Source organism: Lynx rufus, unplaced genomic scaffold (assembly GCF_022079265.1).
Source record: "Lynx rufus isolate CCGP_SWC_20201006 ecotype Redwood Valley unplaced genomic scaffold, mLynRuf1.p SCAF_4, whole genome shotgun sequence".
Taxonomy (NCBI): domain Eukaryota; kingdom Metazoa; phylum Chordata; class Mammalia; order Carnivora; family Felidae; genus Lynx; species Lynx rufus.
In genome coordinates, this window is record NW_025814856.1 from 163,134,274 (window position 1) to 163,148,829 (window position 14,556).

Here is a 14,556-nt window from a genome sequence, read left to right on the forward strand (position 1 = left end):
ATAAGTAAACTTAAAAAAGAAAAACATTAAAACAAAAGAATCAACATATGAATCTAGTATTTTATCTGGAAAAAATATTTAAGAGATCGGGATGCCATTTTTAATGTTTTAACGTGGCAGGAAATGAAACTTGGATTTTAATCAGCGGAAGTACCTTAATATTAACATGCCATTAACATTTTATAATTTATAATTACTCTTTCAAGAAAATTCAGCAAACTAATACAAGGAATTTGCACCTTTATGGAGTACATTTAAAGAGTCAGCTTCATGATGCAAAATTATTTTTCTAAATCAAAGTGGTCAGAAGGCAAATACCAAGCTGAATATCCAACAGACCTCATGGAGTCCATTAAACCTCACGCAGGGATCCACCACTAGATGGGGATGGTGAGCACAAGCTAGGTCCTTTACCCCTCGCCAGTTCTCTGCCAATTTTTTCTTAAAAAAAAAAAAAAAAAAATTTTTTTTTAATGTTTATTTATTTCTGAGACAGACAGAGACAGAGCATGAGTGAGGAAGGGGCAGGGAGAGAGGGAGACACAGAATCCGAAGCAGGCTCCAGGCTCCTAGCTGTCAGTGCAGAGCCTGATGCGGGGCTCGAACTCATGAACCACCTGAGCCCAAGTCGGTGGCTCAGCCGACTGAGCCACCCAGGCGCCCCTCTACCAATTTTTTTTTTTTAATTTTTTTTTTTCAACGTTTATTTATTTTTGGGACAGAGAGAGACAGAGCATGAACGGGCGAGGGGCAGAGAGAGAGGGAGACACAGAATCGGAAACAGGCTCCAGGCTCTGAGCCATCAGCCCAGAGCCCGACGCGGGGCTCGAACTCACGGACCGCGAGATCGTGACCTGGCCGAAGTCGGACGCCCAACCGACTGCGCCACCCAGGCGCCCCTTTTTTAAAATTTTTTTTCAACGTTTATTTATTTTTGGGACAGAGAGAAACAGAGCATGAACGGGGGAGGGGCAGAGAGAGAGGGAGACACAGAATGGGAAACAGGCTCCAGGCTCTGAGCCATCAGCCCAGAGCCTGACGCGGGGCTCGAACTCACGGACCGCGAGATCGTGACCTGGCTGAAGTCGGACGCTTAACCGACTGCGCCACCCAGGCGCCCCCAATTTTTTCAAATAATAGGCTGTAGAATTATTTTTCTTACATACTTGCGGTAGCCTATGGTCACTTTTTGATTTATGGTTTGACTGTAAGAAGTGTTTTTAGCTCCATCTGACCCATAAATCATGCCAATCTGTTACAATGATTTTTGTCTACCCTGCACACATTTGTTAGAACTGTGAACCAGGGCAGGCACAGATAATAAACAGCGTCTCCACCAGTGGAAGGTTCTTAGAGCAGTTTAGAAGCTATGAAATTAAATACTTTCCAAATGTTCTTTTTAAAATTAATTTTATTTTGTATAATGTGGTTGAATGTAGTAATTTAATGGAATGTTACTGTGTAGTAGTTCATGATGTTATGTTGTAATTTTTTAAAAAAAAATTAATGTTTACTTATTTTTGAGAGAGAGATGGAGACAGAGCGTGAGCCTGGGGGGGGGGGGCAGAGAAAGAGGGAAACACAGAACTTGAAGCAGGCTCCAGGCCCTGAGCTGTTAGCACAGAGCCCAACTCAGGGCTCGAACCCATGAACTGTGAGATGGCGACCCGAGCGGAAGTGGGATGCTCAACTGGCTGAGCCACCAGGGCGCCCGTACTATTGTAATTCCTAATAACGTCCTCAAAACAAACCTTCTTAAGTCCCGTTTAGAGGAGACTCTTCTCATGTTTTAAGACAGCTGAGGCAAACCACTTCTGAGAACATCTGAGGTCTCATTGGCCAGTTCTGAAGGCATCGAATTTAACTGTGACCCAGATTTGGTCTTGGAACGGAGGAGAAAGGCTCTGAGTTGAAACCAGGCTTTACGTTCTGACTCGCCACGTGGATTTGTTTGAGAGGAGTCTGGGTGGGAATGAGCTCAGGTCGGAGGTAGCACTTTCGGTATTTGGTGAACACGCAGAGTGGTGCGTGCCCCTTGCAGGAAGGAAACACTTGCACATACACCTGCTTCTGCTGAACTGCGAAGGCTTCACAGAGATTCTATTTAGAATTTCCTTGTGTTTCTAAATCAAGCTTGGCTTTTAGTAGATTTTTAAACCACGAATGGATACCCACAGGCTTCCAAATCCACCTTTTGAATTAAGTTGAAGAAGACACAGCCCGATGCCAGTCGGGAGTAGAAATAGACCCGGCATCATCCTAATAGAGGTGATCTGACCTGGAAAGGGTGAAAATGGAGATCTCCAGGGAAAGTCAAGTACCTCCTCTCTTGGCTGAGACGCCAAAATGCTTTGTTGCCACTCTTCCTGGCAGCGTGTGGTCCTGAGAGCAAATCACCAAGCGGCTGGTAAACGTGGTCCCCGGGACGTCAGGCGTCCTCCTCCCACTGAGCATCGGTTCCCCTCAGAGCCAGAGGCTCCTCAAAGGTTCTCGCGTTCCTGTCATTCTAGAATAATGTTCTGGATAAAAGAATATGTCTGAGGCACTGCTACCTACAGTCAGAGTCCTTCAAGGGGGAGAATTAGAGACCCAAGTTTTCTCCTAAGTGTCTTCTTTTTTGCCTCCCTCACATATTGATTGGAGTTTTCCTACGAGAAAAAGTGGTATTTTTCTCTCAGAGTTCTGTGAGACTCCTATCATCTGCTTAACAAGCAGTGGCCAGGGTGGGGAGAGTTTGAAGTCTGCTGGTAAACGATTGATCCAGAATGCTGCCTCCACACCTGTGTGTTCTAATCCAATTCACTCAGCGTGGGCTGGAGCTCTTCTGTTTCCTCAGTCATTTGGCCCACAGCGCTTACCGAGTTCCTACCATGAACCCGAAGCCTTCCTAGAGGCTGGCTACAGTAGACAAGACAGGCCAGATCCTTGCTTTCTAAGTGAGTACATATCTAAACGGTTTCCTGTGGGTGACGAGAGCAATGCAGAACAGTAAAGCCGAGTAGAGCAGCTAGCAGGTGATGGGGTAGGAGCCGGTGGGGGGCTGATAAAGACCCTCTGATCCCTGCTCAGGTCCCAGTGGCTGGAGTCTATGAATGTTACCTTGTGTGGCAAAGGGGGCTGCAGATGTGAGTAGGCTAAGAATTTCGAGATGGGGAGATTATGTTGGGGAGTGATAATTAACAACAAAATCTCCTACCAACCCGGCAAAAACTCTCCTCAAAGGCAGAAGAGAAAGAAAACAGTTTGTCGAATAAACAAGAAACCAGGAAGAGATGTACATTACAGGCAGTCCGCTAAGAGATCGGGAAAACAGAAAGAGATCTCACCCTGTTACACAGCCCAGCAGATGCATTACACAGCCCAGCAGATGCACACACGCACACACACACACACACACACACACACACACACACACACTCTCACTCACTCACTCACTCACTCACTCAAGATAAAGTGTAGCTAGTCCTTCCCGGATTTGTCACCCGTAGTTCATCCTGAATTCACCTGGCGATTGGGGTAGCCACCTGTGTTTGCTAATTGCCTTCATGCAAAGGAAAAATGCACTCCTATCTTTATGGCAGGAGGTGGGTTTGCAGCTTGGAGCCAGGGGCCCACAGAAGTCAGGCTCCCACCCTTCCTCCCTGGGTGTGTGGGGGGGCGGGGAGGCAGCGAGACCCAGGGTCACCATCTTCCTTGATGTTTACATATCAGAGAGGTGGCTCCCAGGGCTTTGGGAAAGAGGCCTGGGCTGCAGAGCTGGCAAGAGGCTTGTGGTAGCTTTTAAAAGGATTTGCGTGCATCTCCAAGGGGCAGAGAAAAACTCACAATGACAACTTTTCTTTTTTAATTTTTTTTAATGTTTGTTTATTTTTGAGAGACAGAGTGCGATTGGGGGACGGGCTGAGAGAGAGGGAGACACAGAGTTCCAAGCAGGCTCCAGGCTCTGAGCTGTCAGCACAGAGCCCGACGCGGGGCTTGAACCCACAAACCAGGAGATCATGACCTGAGCTGAAATCGGACTCTTAACCGACTGAGCCACCCAGCCGCCCCACCATGATGAGTTTTCTCAAGTAAATGCTCTAGGGGAAGGGGTGGGGAGGGAAAGTCTGTCCCTTTTTGCACCAGGGAGAATTAAAACTTATTTTTCATACTTTTAACTTGTATTTGCCCTCGCAATTAGCCTGGATTGTCTGAGTGGCCCCCACACATGATCACAAGAGTCCTCACAAGAGAGAGGCAGGGGGAGCTCTGACTCCAACAGGGACAGATGTGACAACCAAAGTGACTCGCGCTACACTGTTGGCCTGGAAGCCGGAGGAAGGGGCCTCGAGCCCCGGGGAACACAGGACACAGCTCTAGAAGCTGCAGGATGTGAGGAGACCAGATTTTCCCTTAGAGCCTCTGGAGGGAACACAGCCTTGCCGACCCCTCAATTCCTGCCCTAGCCGACTTTGGACTTCTGGCCTCTTCCAGAACCGTGAGAGAACACATGTGTGTTGTCCTAAGCCACCAGATTGGTGGTAATTTGTCACAGCAGGCCACAGGAAGCTCCTACAGGTGCAGAGAGGAGGGCCTTTCACTGGGAAGAGCGTTTGGAGGAGAGGAAACTCGAGCTGGGATCTGAGGGAAGTGATGAGTGATCCCAGCGGATGGAACCGCCACGGCAAAGGCCCCATGGGGGGACTGGGCTCTTGTGGCTGGGCAGCGTCCAGCCAGACAGGTGGGGGGGGGGCCAGGGACAGAGGCGGGCATGGTCAGACCCGGTGGAACCCGAGAGAGACACTGGCCATCTGAGAGGTTTCCAAATAAAGGGCCATGCTGGCCCAGGGTTGGGCCTGGGGCAGAGGGGGAGAGTAGGGGAGGCTGGCGGAAGGGCCTGGGGCAGTGAGGGGGCACAGCTGGGGGGCGCCCGGGCACTGGCTTCACCGCAGGAAATCAGATCTCTACCTGGTTTCCTACTGACCAATTCTGTGCTTTTCCTTTCAGAAAAAAACAGACACCACAGGAGAAGGTCTGGTGCAGCAGTTTGGGCGGGGGGGACCTTTGCCCTCCGTCTGGGGCTGCTCTTACAGCACCGCCTTGCCTTGCACAAGGAGGGGCGCTTTGATCTTTTCCTGAGGAGTTTCCACGACACTGAGCAGGCTCCTTTGCCCGGGTGCTGGCCTGGGACACTCAGGGCCTTCCTCAGTGGGGGCCGCGGCTGCTTTCTGCCCACATCCCCATGGGGGAGGCTCACGATGGAGGGCTGCCTGAGCAGGTGCACGGGGCCAGCAGGCATGCCCTCCACCAAGGTCTGCTGGGACCTTTTCAGCCTCCTCCCCCGGCTGCCCGCAGACTCCTGGACTGAGCCCTGTGAGGGTTTCCAGTCTGCCTTCGGGACGCTGTCTCAAGCCAGAGTTAACAAGTGTTCGTTGTGTTAGTGACGTTCTCTCCAGCTTTTCAATAGCCATCCATTCAAAATTTGTCAGCAACTGCTTGGTTTCATTTCATATTAAGTACTATACCCCAAGAGAGATTTCCATCGCTAAACCAGGGCTACGAGTCCTCTCAACATCCTTTCATGGGAAATAGCGCGGGCCATTTCTGTGTGGCTCGTGAAGGGGTGAGCGTGTGGCCCAGTGGCAGACGGCAGGCGCTGACTCCCTATTTGTTGGATGTCCAGTGAGTCCGGTGGGGACGGCTGGGACAGTGTATCTGCGAGAGGTGGACGCAGTTTTCCCTCTTGCAGATACAGGACGGCTTCCAGACAGTACCTGATCCTGGGGGGCCTGGGGGCTCAGTGGGTTGAGCGTCTGAGTCTCGATTTTGGCTCAGGTCATGATCCCAGGGTTGTGGGATCGAGCCCCGTCTCCGGCTCCGCCCTGGACGTGGAGTCTGCTTGAAATTCTTCCCTCTCCCGCTTGCACACATGCTTTCTCTCTAAAATAAAAAATAATAAAAAGAGATGCTATGGCCTAACAAAACATTTTAAACAATACTCGATTCTCTTCAAGGAGGATTTCTGGAGACATGGTTCCCCTCATCCCCTGGCATCTAATCCAGTAGTGGGAGCCAGCCATCGTTGGAGGGGAAGGGGGATCCTCCCTGAGCCCCTGGCAATTTTTGCTGTCCGGTGGGTCCTATACCCTGTCCAGCCCCATCATTCTCTGGTGAGCACGTCAGAGCTACTCCACCGGGGCAGGCCACTTGGCTGGCTGCTGTACCTGCCCCCTACATCCTCCTCCCCCGCTACATCCTCCTCTAAGGCATACTGAGGGGTGAAGTCTCAAATACCAAGGCCTAGAATTCCTGGCTGGTAGAAAGTCAGGGAATCCCTCGCAACTCCTGTGTTCATTTCGTCTCTGCAGAGCAAGGGACCCATCATTTCCTTTGGCTATGCCAGAAGAGGAAGTTACAGCAGGTGCTTAACTCCTGACTGGGCGGGAAGACACTCCTTCCATCGGGGCCCAGGGAGTGAGGGAGTAGTTAATGGACTTCAGTGAAGAGCCTTTCGACTAAGAGACTCTGATTACCAACAGAGGAAGATACTTTGGAGGGTCTGTGAAGGAATTTCCCATTGAGGGTGCTTGTGGGATTGCAGTGTTTGGATGTATCACATTTAGCCATGAACTGATGGATATCTCACAATTACTCTGGGCTGGCCCAGCATTTGGTCTACACGTTTGTTTATTTTTGAGAGAGACAGAGTGTGAGCAGGGGAGGGATAAAGAGAGAGGGAGACGCAGAATCCGAAGCAGGCTCCAGGCTCTGAGCTGTCAGCACAGAGCCCGACACAGGGCTTGAACTCACAAACTATGAGATCATACCCTGAGCTGAAGTTGGACACTTAACTGACTGAGCCACCCAGGCGCCCCTACATTTAATCTACAAATAGAAACCTTGACTGTGAGAAGTAAAATAAGACCTAAACAAATGCAGGGACCTGAATCTCAAATCTCTTCAAATGGATTTTAAAATATTGACAAAAAATTTTAAATATGGGAAAATTCTAAAGTTTATTTGGAAGAATAAACGACTGTCTGTAGCCAAGAAAGTTTTTTTGGGGGGGAAAAAAAGAAATCTGTGCGTAGGGGGCGTACTTACATTATTAGATATTAAAACTTATTTTCTGTGATAAAAATATACACATAAAATTTAATTTGGGGTGCAGTGGCTGCTCTATATATGTCACCCAAGGCAGAAACCATGAAAGTCTTTTACTTTATAAGAAATGAGCCCCCAGTGTGAAATAAAACCAATTTCCCAGCTTTTAAAAATGGACGAATAGAGGGGCGCCTGGGGGGCTCAGTCGGTTAAGGGACCAACTGTTGTTGGCTGGGGTCTTGATCTTAAGGTCATGAGTTTGGGCCCCACACTGGACTCTGTGCTGGGCGTGGAGCCTACTTAAAAAAAAAAAAAACATACATACAAATAGAAAAGTGAGCAAAGGGACATAAGCAAATTCGCCAAAAAAAAAAAAAAAAAAAAAAAAAGAAAAGAAAAGAAATACAAAAAGGCAAGGCAACACATAACTATGTGAAAAAACAAGTCAGCTCACTAGTAATCCAGGAAGTGACATATGAAATTCAAAACAATGAGAAACAATGACTTTATTTACTTATTTTTTTAATGTTTTATTATTTATCTTTGGGAGAGAGACACAGACACAGCATGATCAGGGGAGGGCAGAGAGAGAGAGGGAGACACAGAATCGGAAGGAGGCTCCAGGCTCTGAGCTGTCAGCACAGAGCCCAACATGGGGCTTGAACTCACCAACAGTGAGATCATGACCCGAGCCAAAGTCAGACACTTAACTGACTGAGCCACCCAGGCACCCCGACAATGACTTTAAATTTGACAAAAAATAGCCCGTGTTGTCAATAAGATGGAAAAATGGGCATTTCTCAAGGGAAAGCTAATAAAATTTTCTGGAAGGAAATTTAGAAAACATTTAAAAAATATACTGTGCCTTTGACCCATCAGTTGCCCACTCCTAGAATTTTAAAATCAGGCATGTACGATAAAGGATGAATCTATAATGATCAATGATATAGAAAAACAAGAAAATGTATCTGTACATTTATTCTGCCATTAAGGATCATGTAATAAAAGAATATCCAATAAAATGGGAGAAATGGGCAGAATACATTTTTGCATCGCATTATCCTAATCACATCAAACATGCATAGGTAAGCATAGAAAAAACATCGGAGGAGACATACCAAAACACGAAATGTAACGGATCTAAGAGTAGGAGAGATTTTTATATTCTATTTCCTACTGTTGCAACAGATTTAAGTGTTTTAAAAATGATTGTATACTTAACGTTGACTTTGTTGAAAAGCACAAAAGTGCATGACACTGTAATAGCCTGGAAACCCCAGGAAGTGTATGGTTTGGAAAGCCACGGCCACCTGCTCGGCGGTGAGTCACGGGCGCAGGCTCGCACCTGCCTCCGCACTCGCCAACCGGCTGCCGCGCGCTTCCAAGCGAAATGCCCGGTGCGAGAGCTGTCCCTGAGCCAGGCCCCATGCCCCCGGCCCCGGGAAGCAGCGAACGCCTGCTCGTGGTAATTTCTGGAATTGAGGGCATTCCCTTTGTAAAGTTCACGCGATCGGGCCTTTCCTTTCTCCACTCGTGAACAAACCAGAAGCCAGACTTTCGGGTCAGCCGCGCCGCCCCCAGCCAGGGGTATTTCGCCTGCAGCGAGGCCAGAGGTCGCGGTGGCCGACGGCGGCCGCAGCGGGGCAGGGGTGGCCGGGAGGCCGCGAGCGCCCTCTCGGAAGAAGCCAACGAGGCCGGGTCTAGCCCAGGGACCGCGGCCCGGCCACGCGGTCGCGCAGGGACGCGTGTCCTCCGTAGGGACAAAGGGTCGGGAAACTTGATCCGGGCCCGTCCCGGAAAATCCGGGCTGCGGTCGCCATGGCTACCGAGTCGGGCTCCCGGCAGCCGCCCCCGACCCGGCCCAGCCCGCGAGGGGGCGCTGGGAGGAGGGGTGCGGAGGGGACTGGCCCCGCCGCCCGCCCCGCCCTCCGGCCGCGGCCGCCGGCCCCAGCCCGCGACTGACCCTCGGCAGCTCCTGTAGTCACGTGGCGCTGGGAACCGGCGGGGGGGCTGGGCCCGGGCCTGGCAGTTGTGAACTCGAACCTGCCGCTGTCGCCGCGCGGGGTGGGGAGCGCGGCCGCCGGCGCCGGCGTTCCGGCCTCATGGACGCGCGACGCGCCTCCGCGCACCCCGCCGGAGAGGTTCGTCCCGGGCAGGGCGCGGGGTTCCACGCGGGCCCGAGGCGGGCGGCCCTACCTGCCGGGCGCGTGACTGTGTGTGCGCTGTGTGTGTGTTGGGGGGGGGGGGCGGACAGTGCTGGACCGAAGGGGGGGGGCCGAGCCCGCGCACCTGCGCACAGGCTCCGCGAGGTGCGCTCTGCGTGGGGACCCGAAAGGGCCCATTCGGGGTGCGCGGAGCCGTATGTCCGCGACGTGGACGGGGGACACGCGCGAAAACAAAAGGGGGGTGTGGGGTCTCCACGACCCTTTGCCGTCCAGAAGGCGCAAGGGGATTGTGACCGAGACCTGGCCACACTAGCTCGCCCTACGCAGCCCCTTGGGAAACGGGCCTGGAATTCCTGTTGGGAGGAGGGTGGGGGAAGGGGAGCCAGCAGGGATTCCCGAGTTTCTGCCATCGGCCGGCCTTTGGCCATCAGCATGGAGAATTCGTGCTGTGACCTTACCAGTGGAGGAAATGACCCCCGAACGCTGGCGTGTACTTCCTTGGTGAAGGGGACACATTCATTTATTAATCCAGTAGCCATTAAGGTTCCCCTGCCGGGCGGGGTGTCGAGCCTGGGTGGGGGAGGGGGTTGTGGCTGGCGAGGACACAAAGATGACTGCCCTAGAGGAGCTCAGAGCCTCACGCGTGTTTTCTCTCCCCTCCCCGCAGGTAAGGCTGGCCTCTCTGCGCTCAGAGGTCTGAGCTCTGCCATGGGGGTAGGGGTGTCTTTACTGCTGCAGTTTTCTCTGACATCTGGGGGCTACCAGAGTGTGGGCCGAAGCAGGCGCTGCAGCCGCAGAAGTATCCCCAGGAACATCCCCCGGAGGAGCTGGAAAAAGCCTCATCTCCAGCTCTACGGTCTGCAGGGTAGAGTCTGGCCTTCTTTGTTGGGTTCCCACACCATTCCACAGCCCCAGTGCTCAGATCTCCTCCTGGAGGAAGGAAGTCACCTGTAGGGGGGAAGGATCACATTCTCGTACCAGCGTCTTCCCTGTGCTCAGTCTGGCCGTGGGGAATGAGTCACGTCTGAGCTCCTCCAGAGGAGTTCTGCTCTAGGGGATTTAGGGAGGATGTGTCCGGAGGTTGCAAGCCTGCAGTGAAGGTCCATTAAGAGGCTAACTACCATCCGCCCCTCAGTGGCTATAGGAAGCTCTTTTGAGGAATCTGGGCTCCCTGGCACCGCGGAATAGCCGAATGTGGGGCAGCCCCCGGTGGGGTTGGGGCATGACCTGGCAGGGGACCCAGATTGCAGTCTTGTCTTTCCTCCCCTTCTCTTGCCCCAGTAATCGCTACCACCCCGGGGGAGGCAGGGATCCGGGCCCGAGGCTAACAGGCTGTGGGTGTTTCTTGGATTCATGGGCGCTTTCCTTCTCGCGATGTCCTAATCGCGTGTGGGTGGAGGGGGGCAGGCAGGCAGAGTGTGGGCACCGCCTGGACAGACGGTGGCCTGGCGTTCTGCAGTCCTGGGAGTACCATCCAAGCGCTGCCCTCCTGTTCCCCAGAAGCGCTGCTCTCTCTTGCTCTCCAGGCTTCCGCCCTGAGACACTGAGGTTAGGGAGGCCAGAAGTGCCTCCCCTGTGGCGCGCTTAGAGCCCGGGAGAGGGTAAATAGGATAAGGCCCGTAGGAGTTTCTGTGGGAGCTGTACATACCCCGGTGTTTTGGAGGAAAGAACGCTAACTGGGAGTTTAGAAGGCCTGTCCCCTAGTCTTGGTTCTGCTTTTGGTTTACTGTGTCCTCTCGGGCAAGTTCCCTCCTTCCTCTTATGCCTCAGAGTTGCTTCATCTGTCAAGCAGGGAGCTTAATAATGTCTGTTCATCCAGCCTCACAAGGTTGCTACTCAAAGGTAGCAAGAGGAAATAGTAGAAACAAGCCGAGGGCAGCAGGGAAGCACTTGAAAAGTGGAAAGCACTAGAGGGAGAGGGGACGGCGTTTTCTGGTGAGTCCTAAGGCAGGAATGTTTGTGCAGCCAGCGCTGGAGTGTTTACTCCATGCCAGACCCGGGGTGACTGCCACGAGGGGGATTCCAAGAAGTGTCAGAGTTCCTCCCTTCTGGTAGTTTCCAGGCTCAATGAACACTTAGGACAAATACACTTGGAATGGTATCTAGAAGCCCCTGACTGAACTGACGCAGAACACAGAAGGCAATAGAAGGGTAGTCCTGATTCAAGGGCTCTAGCAGTTCAGAGATTTGAGCTCCTCTCGGGCCTGGGGTCGGCCAGGGAGGAACGGGGGCAGGATGAGTTGATCCCCAGAGTGACACTGCTTTTCCACCCTCAGCAGAGGAAGAACCCATGCTGGAACGTCGCTGCAGGGGCCCCCTGGCCATGGGCCCAGCCCAGCCCAGGCTCTCTGGGCCCTCCCAGAAGTTGCCCCCGACCCTGGAGAAGGAGCCCCGCGGGCTGAGGTTACAAGGCACTTCCGTGGCCCAGTCGGGCAGCCAAGCCCCGGGCAGGGCCCATCGCTGTGCCCACTGTCGAAGGCACTTCCCCGGCTGGGTGGCCCTGTGGCTTCATGCCCGACACTGCCAGGCCCGCCTGCCCCTGCCCTGTCCTGAATGCGGCCGGCGCTTCCGGCACGCCCCCTTCTTGGCGCTGCACTGCCAGGTCCATGCCGCCGCCACCCCAGATCTGGGCTTCGCCTGCCACCTCTGCAGGCAGAGCTTCCGAGGTTGGGTGGCCCTGGTTCTGCATCTGCGAGCCCACTCGGCCGCAAAGCGGCCCATCGCCTGTCCTGAATGTGAGAGACGCTTCTGGCGACAAAAGCAGCTTCGAGCTCACGCGCGGAGGTGCCACCCCCCAGCCCCGGAGGCCCGGCCCTTCATATGTGGCAACTGTGGCCGCAGCTTTGCCCAGTGGGACCAGCTAGTTGCTCACAAGCGGGTTCACGTAGCCGAGGCCCTGGAGGAGGCAGCAGCCAAGGCTCTGGGGCCCCGGCCTAGGGGCCGCCCGGCCGTGACCGCCCCCCGGCCCGGTGGAGACGCGGTCGACCGCCCCTTCCAGTGTGCCTGCTGCGGCAAGCGCTTTCGGCACAAGCCCAACTTGATCGCCCACCGCCGCGTGCACACGGGCGAGCGGCCCCACCAGTGCCCCGAATGCGGGAAGCGCTTCACCAATAAGCCCTACCTGACCTCACACCGGCGCATCCACACTGGCGAGAAGCCCTACCCGTGCACGGAGTGCGGGCGCCGCTTCCGCCACAAACCCAACCTGCTGTCTCACAGCAAGATCCACAAGCGGTCCGAAGGGTCCGCGCCGGGCGGCCCGGGCGCGGGGAGCCCCCAGCTTCCGGCCGGCCCGCAGGAGGCCTCGTCGGAGCCCCCCGCCGAGGCCCCGCTGAAACCCGCCCTCGAGCCTGCGCCCGAGGCCCCGGGAGCGCCCCCGCGGGCCCCGGCGGCCGCACCCCCCTCGCTCTTCGGCTGCGAAGACTGTGGCCGCAGCTTCCGGCTGGAGCGCTTCCTGCGGGCCCACCAGCGGCAGCACACCGGGGAGCGGCCCTTCACCTGCGCCGAGTGCGGGAAGAACTTCGGCAAGAAGACGCACCTGGTGGCGCACTCCCGGGTGCACTCGGGCGAGCGGCCCTTCGCCTGCGAGGAGTGCGGGCGCCGCTTCTCCCAGGGCAGCCACCTGGCCGCCCACCGGCGCGACCACGCCCCCGAGCGGCCCTTCGTCTGCCCGGACTGCGGCAAGGCTTTCCGCCACAAGCCCTACCTGGCGGCCCACCGGCGCATCCACACCGGCGAGAAGCCCTACGTCTGCCCGGACTGCGGCAAAGCCTTCAGCCAGAAGTCCAACCTGGTGTCCCATCGGCGCATCCACACGGGCGAGCGCCCCTACGCCTGCCCCGACTGCGACCGGAGCTTCAGCCAGAAGTCCAATCTCATCACCCACCGCAAGAGCCACATCCGGGACGGCGCCTTCTGCTGCGCCATCTGCGGCCAGACCTTTGACGACGAGGAGAAGCTCCTGGCCCATCAGAAGAAGCATGATGTCTGAGAGGGCAGGGGCTGCGGAGGCTGAGGGCGAGGGGGCCCCGGGAGCCCTTCACAGGGGAGCGTTGCCGTGGGCCTGGGCCGTCGGGGGGCCCCTAGGTTGCTGCTTGGTGTAGGCGAGGGGTGGGAGAGGCAGCCAGTGAGCTGGGGGCCCTGGTAGAGAGGGAGGTCTGGCCCCCCTGCGGCCGGGGAGGCCACTGTCCGGGGCACAGGGACCCTGGCCTCCAGCTGGTGTTTGCTAAGGTTCTGTCCTGACTGTCCTGTGCCCTGGAAAAGTAGCAATAGCAGCTCCACTTACCCCTTAGAGCCCTCTGGCTGGAGGGGCCACCAGGGGGCAGGAAGAAGACCCTTCCCCTCTGGTGTTAACGCCTTAATGTCCTTGTCCTTTATTATGAATTCCTTCCGCTGGTTTTTTTTTTTTTTTTTTTTTGGAAGTAGGTGTGGTACAGTCCTTAGTAAATGAGCACTTGGGAGGAAAAGTGGACCAGCTGGATACACCTGGGAGAACCTGCTGGCCTTGTTAGGCAGCACCTGGGCCTTTTCCAGCACTGAGAGGTGAGGCCGTGCTGCTGTAACCTGTCCCACCCTGTCCCCTTCCTCCTGCCCCTGCATAGGCACCTGGACTGAGAGAGACCCATCTGCTGTTAGCACTCAGCTCCACCCTGTCCCTCCCCACCGTCAACACCCCGCCCTCCCGGCGCTCTGAGCGTCCCCTGACTGTCAGCAGCCCTGTGTCCAGGCTTTTGTCTGAACACCCCAACCCTCCACTCCTTCCGGAACTCAACATGGTGGAAAGGACTGCCCCACTGATAATGGAGGGTCAGCCGGCAGGAAGATAGGGGCGAGGTTCCTTTCCAGCCTTTCGAGGGCATGGATGCCCAGTCTCGGCTTGAACACTTAGGTGACGGGTAGTCCCCACCTCCTGAGGCCCTGGTCCTATTGTAGGATAATTCTAATTGTTAGAAATTCTTCCTTAGAATGAATGGAATCTGCTTTCCTGTAATTTCTACCTACTGGGGCTCCTTCTGTTCTCTGGAATGAAACGGAACAACCACTTACCCTCCTTTTCAAACTAGAGAATAAAGATTTGGTTTTAGAGCTGGTGGCCGAGTGTTCCTTTCTCCCGGGGAGCTGTGTAGTTTGAAGGAGCAGCAGCATACTCTGCTCTGAGGAGGGGAATTTGGGGGCAGAGGTTGGCCACAGGACAAGTGCCCCACTCAGGCTCCTTTGCACCCTGCCTCCGGTTCTTCCGGTGGGGGGGGGGAGGCCAGGTGCACCCCGCAGGTGGGACTGGTCTCAAGAATGCCTCACTTCCAATATC

At 54.8% G+C, this 14,556-nt stretch overlaps 1 protein-coding gene across 4 annotated transcripts; it reads left to right on the top strand.

The window, feature by feature from the left end:
- Positions 1–9,138: 9,138 nt before the first annotated feature.
- REPIN1 (replication initiator 1) lies at positions 9,139–14,333 on the top strand. 4 transcript variants are annotated; one of them, XM_047096811.1, is made up of 3 exons: positions 9,139–9,224; positions 9,987–10,113; positions 11,525–14,333. In XM_047096811.1, the coding sequence occupies exons 1-3, from the start codon at positions 9,186–9,188 to the stop codon at positions 13,237–13,239; spliced, it is 1,881 nt and encodes a 626-aa protein (XP_046952767.1). In that variant the 5' UTR covers positions 9,139–9,185; the 3' UTR covers positions 13,240–14,333. The 4 variants fall into 4 exon arrangements, with proteins under 4 accessions (XP_046952767.1, XP_046952768.1, XP_046952765.1 ...); XM_047096812.1 differs by having other exon boundaries at positions 9,156–9,224; positions 9,916–10,113; XM_047096809.1 differs by lacking the exon at positions 9,139–9,224 and having other exon boundaries at positions 9,455–10,113.
- The last annotated feature ends 223 nt before the right edge of the window (positions 14,334–14,556 follow it).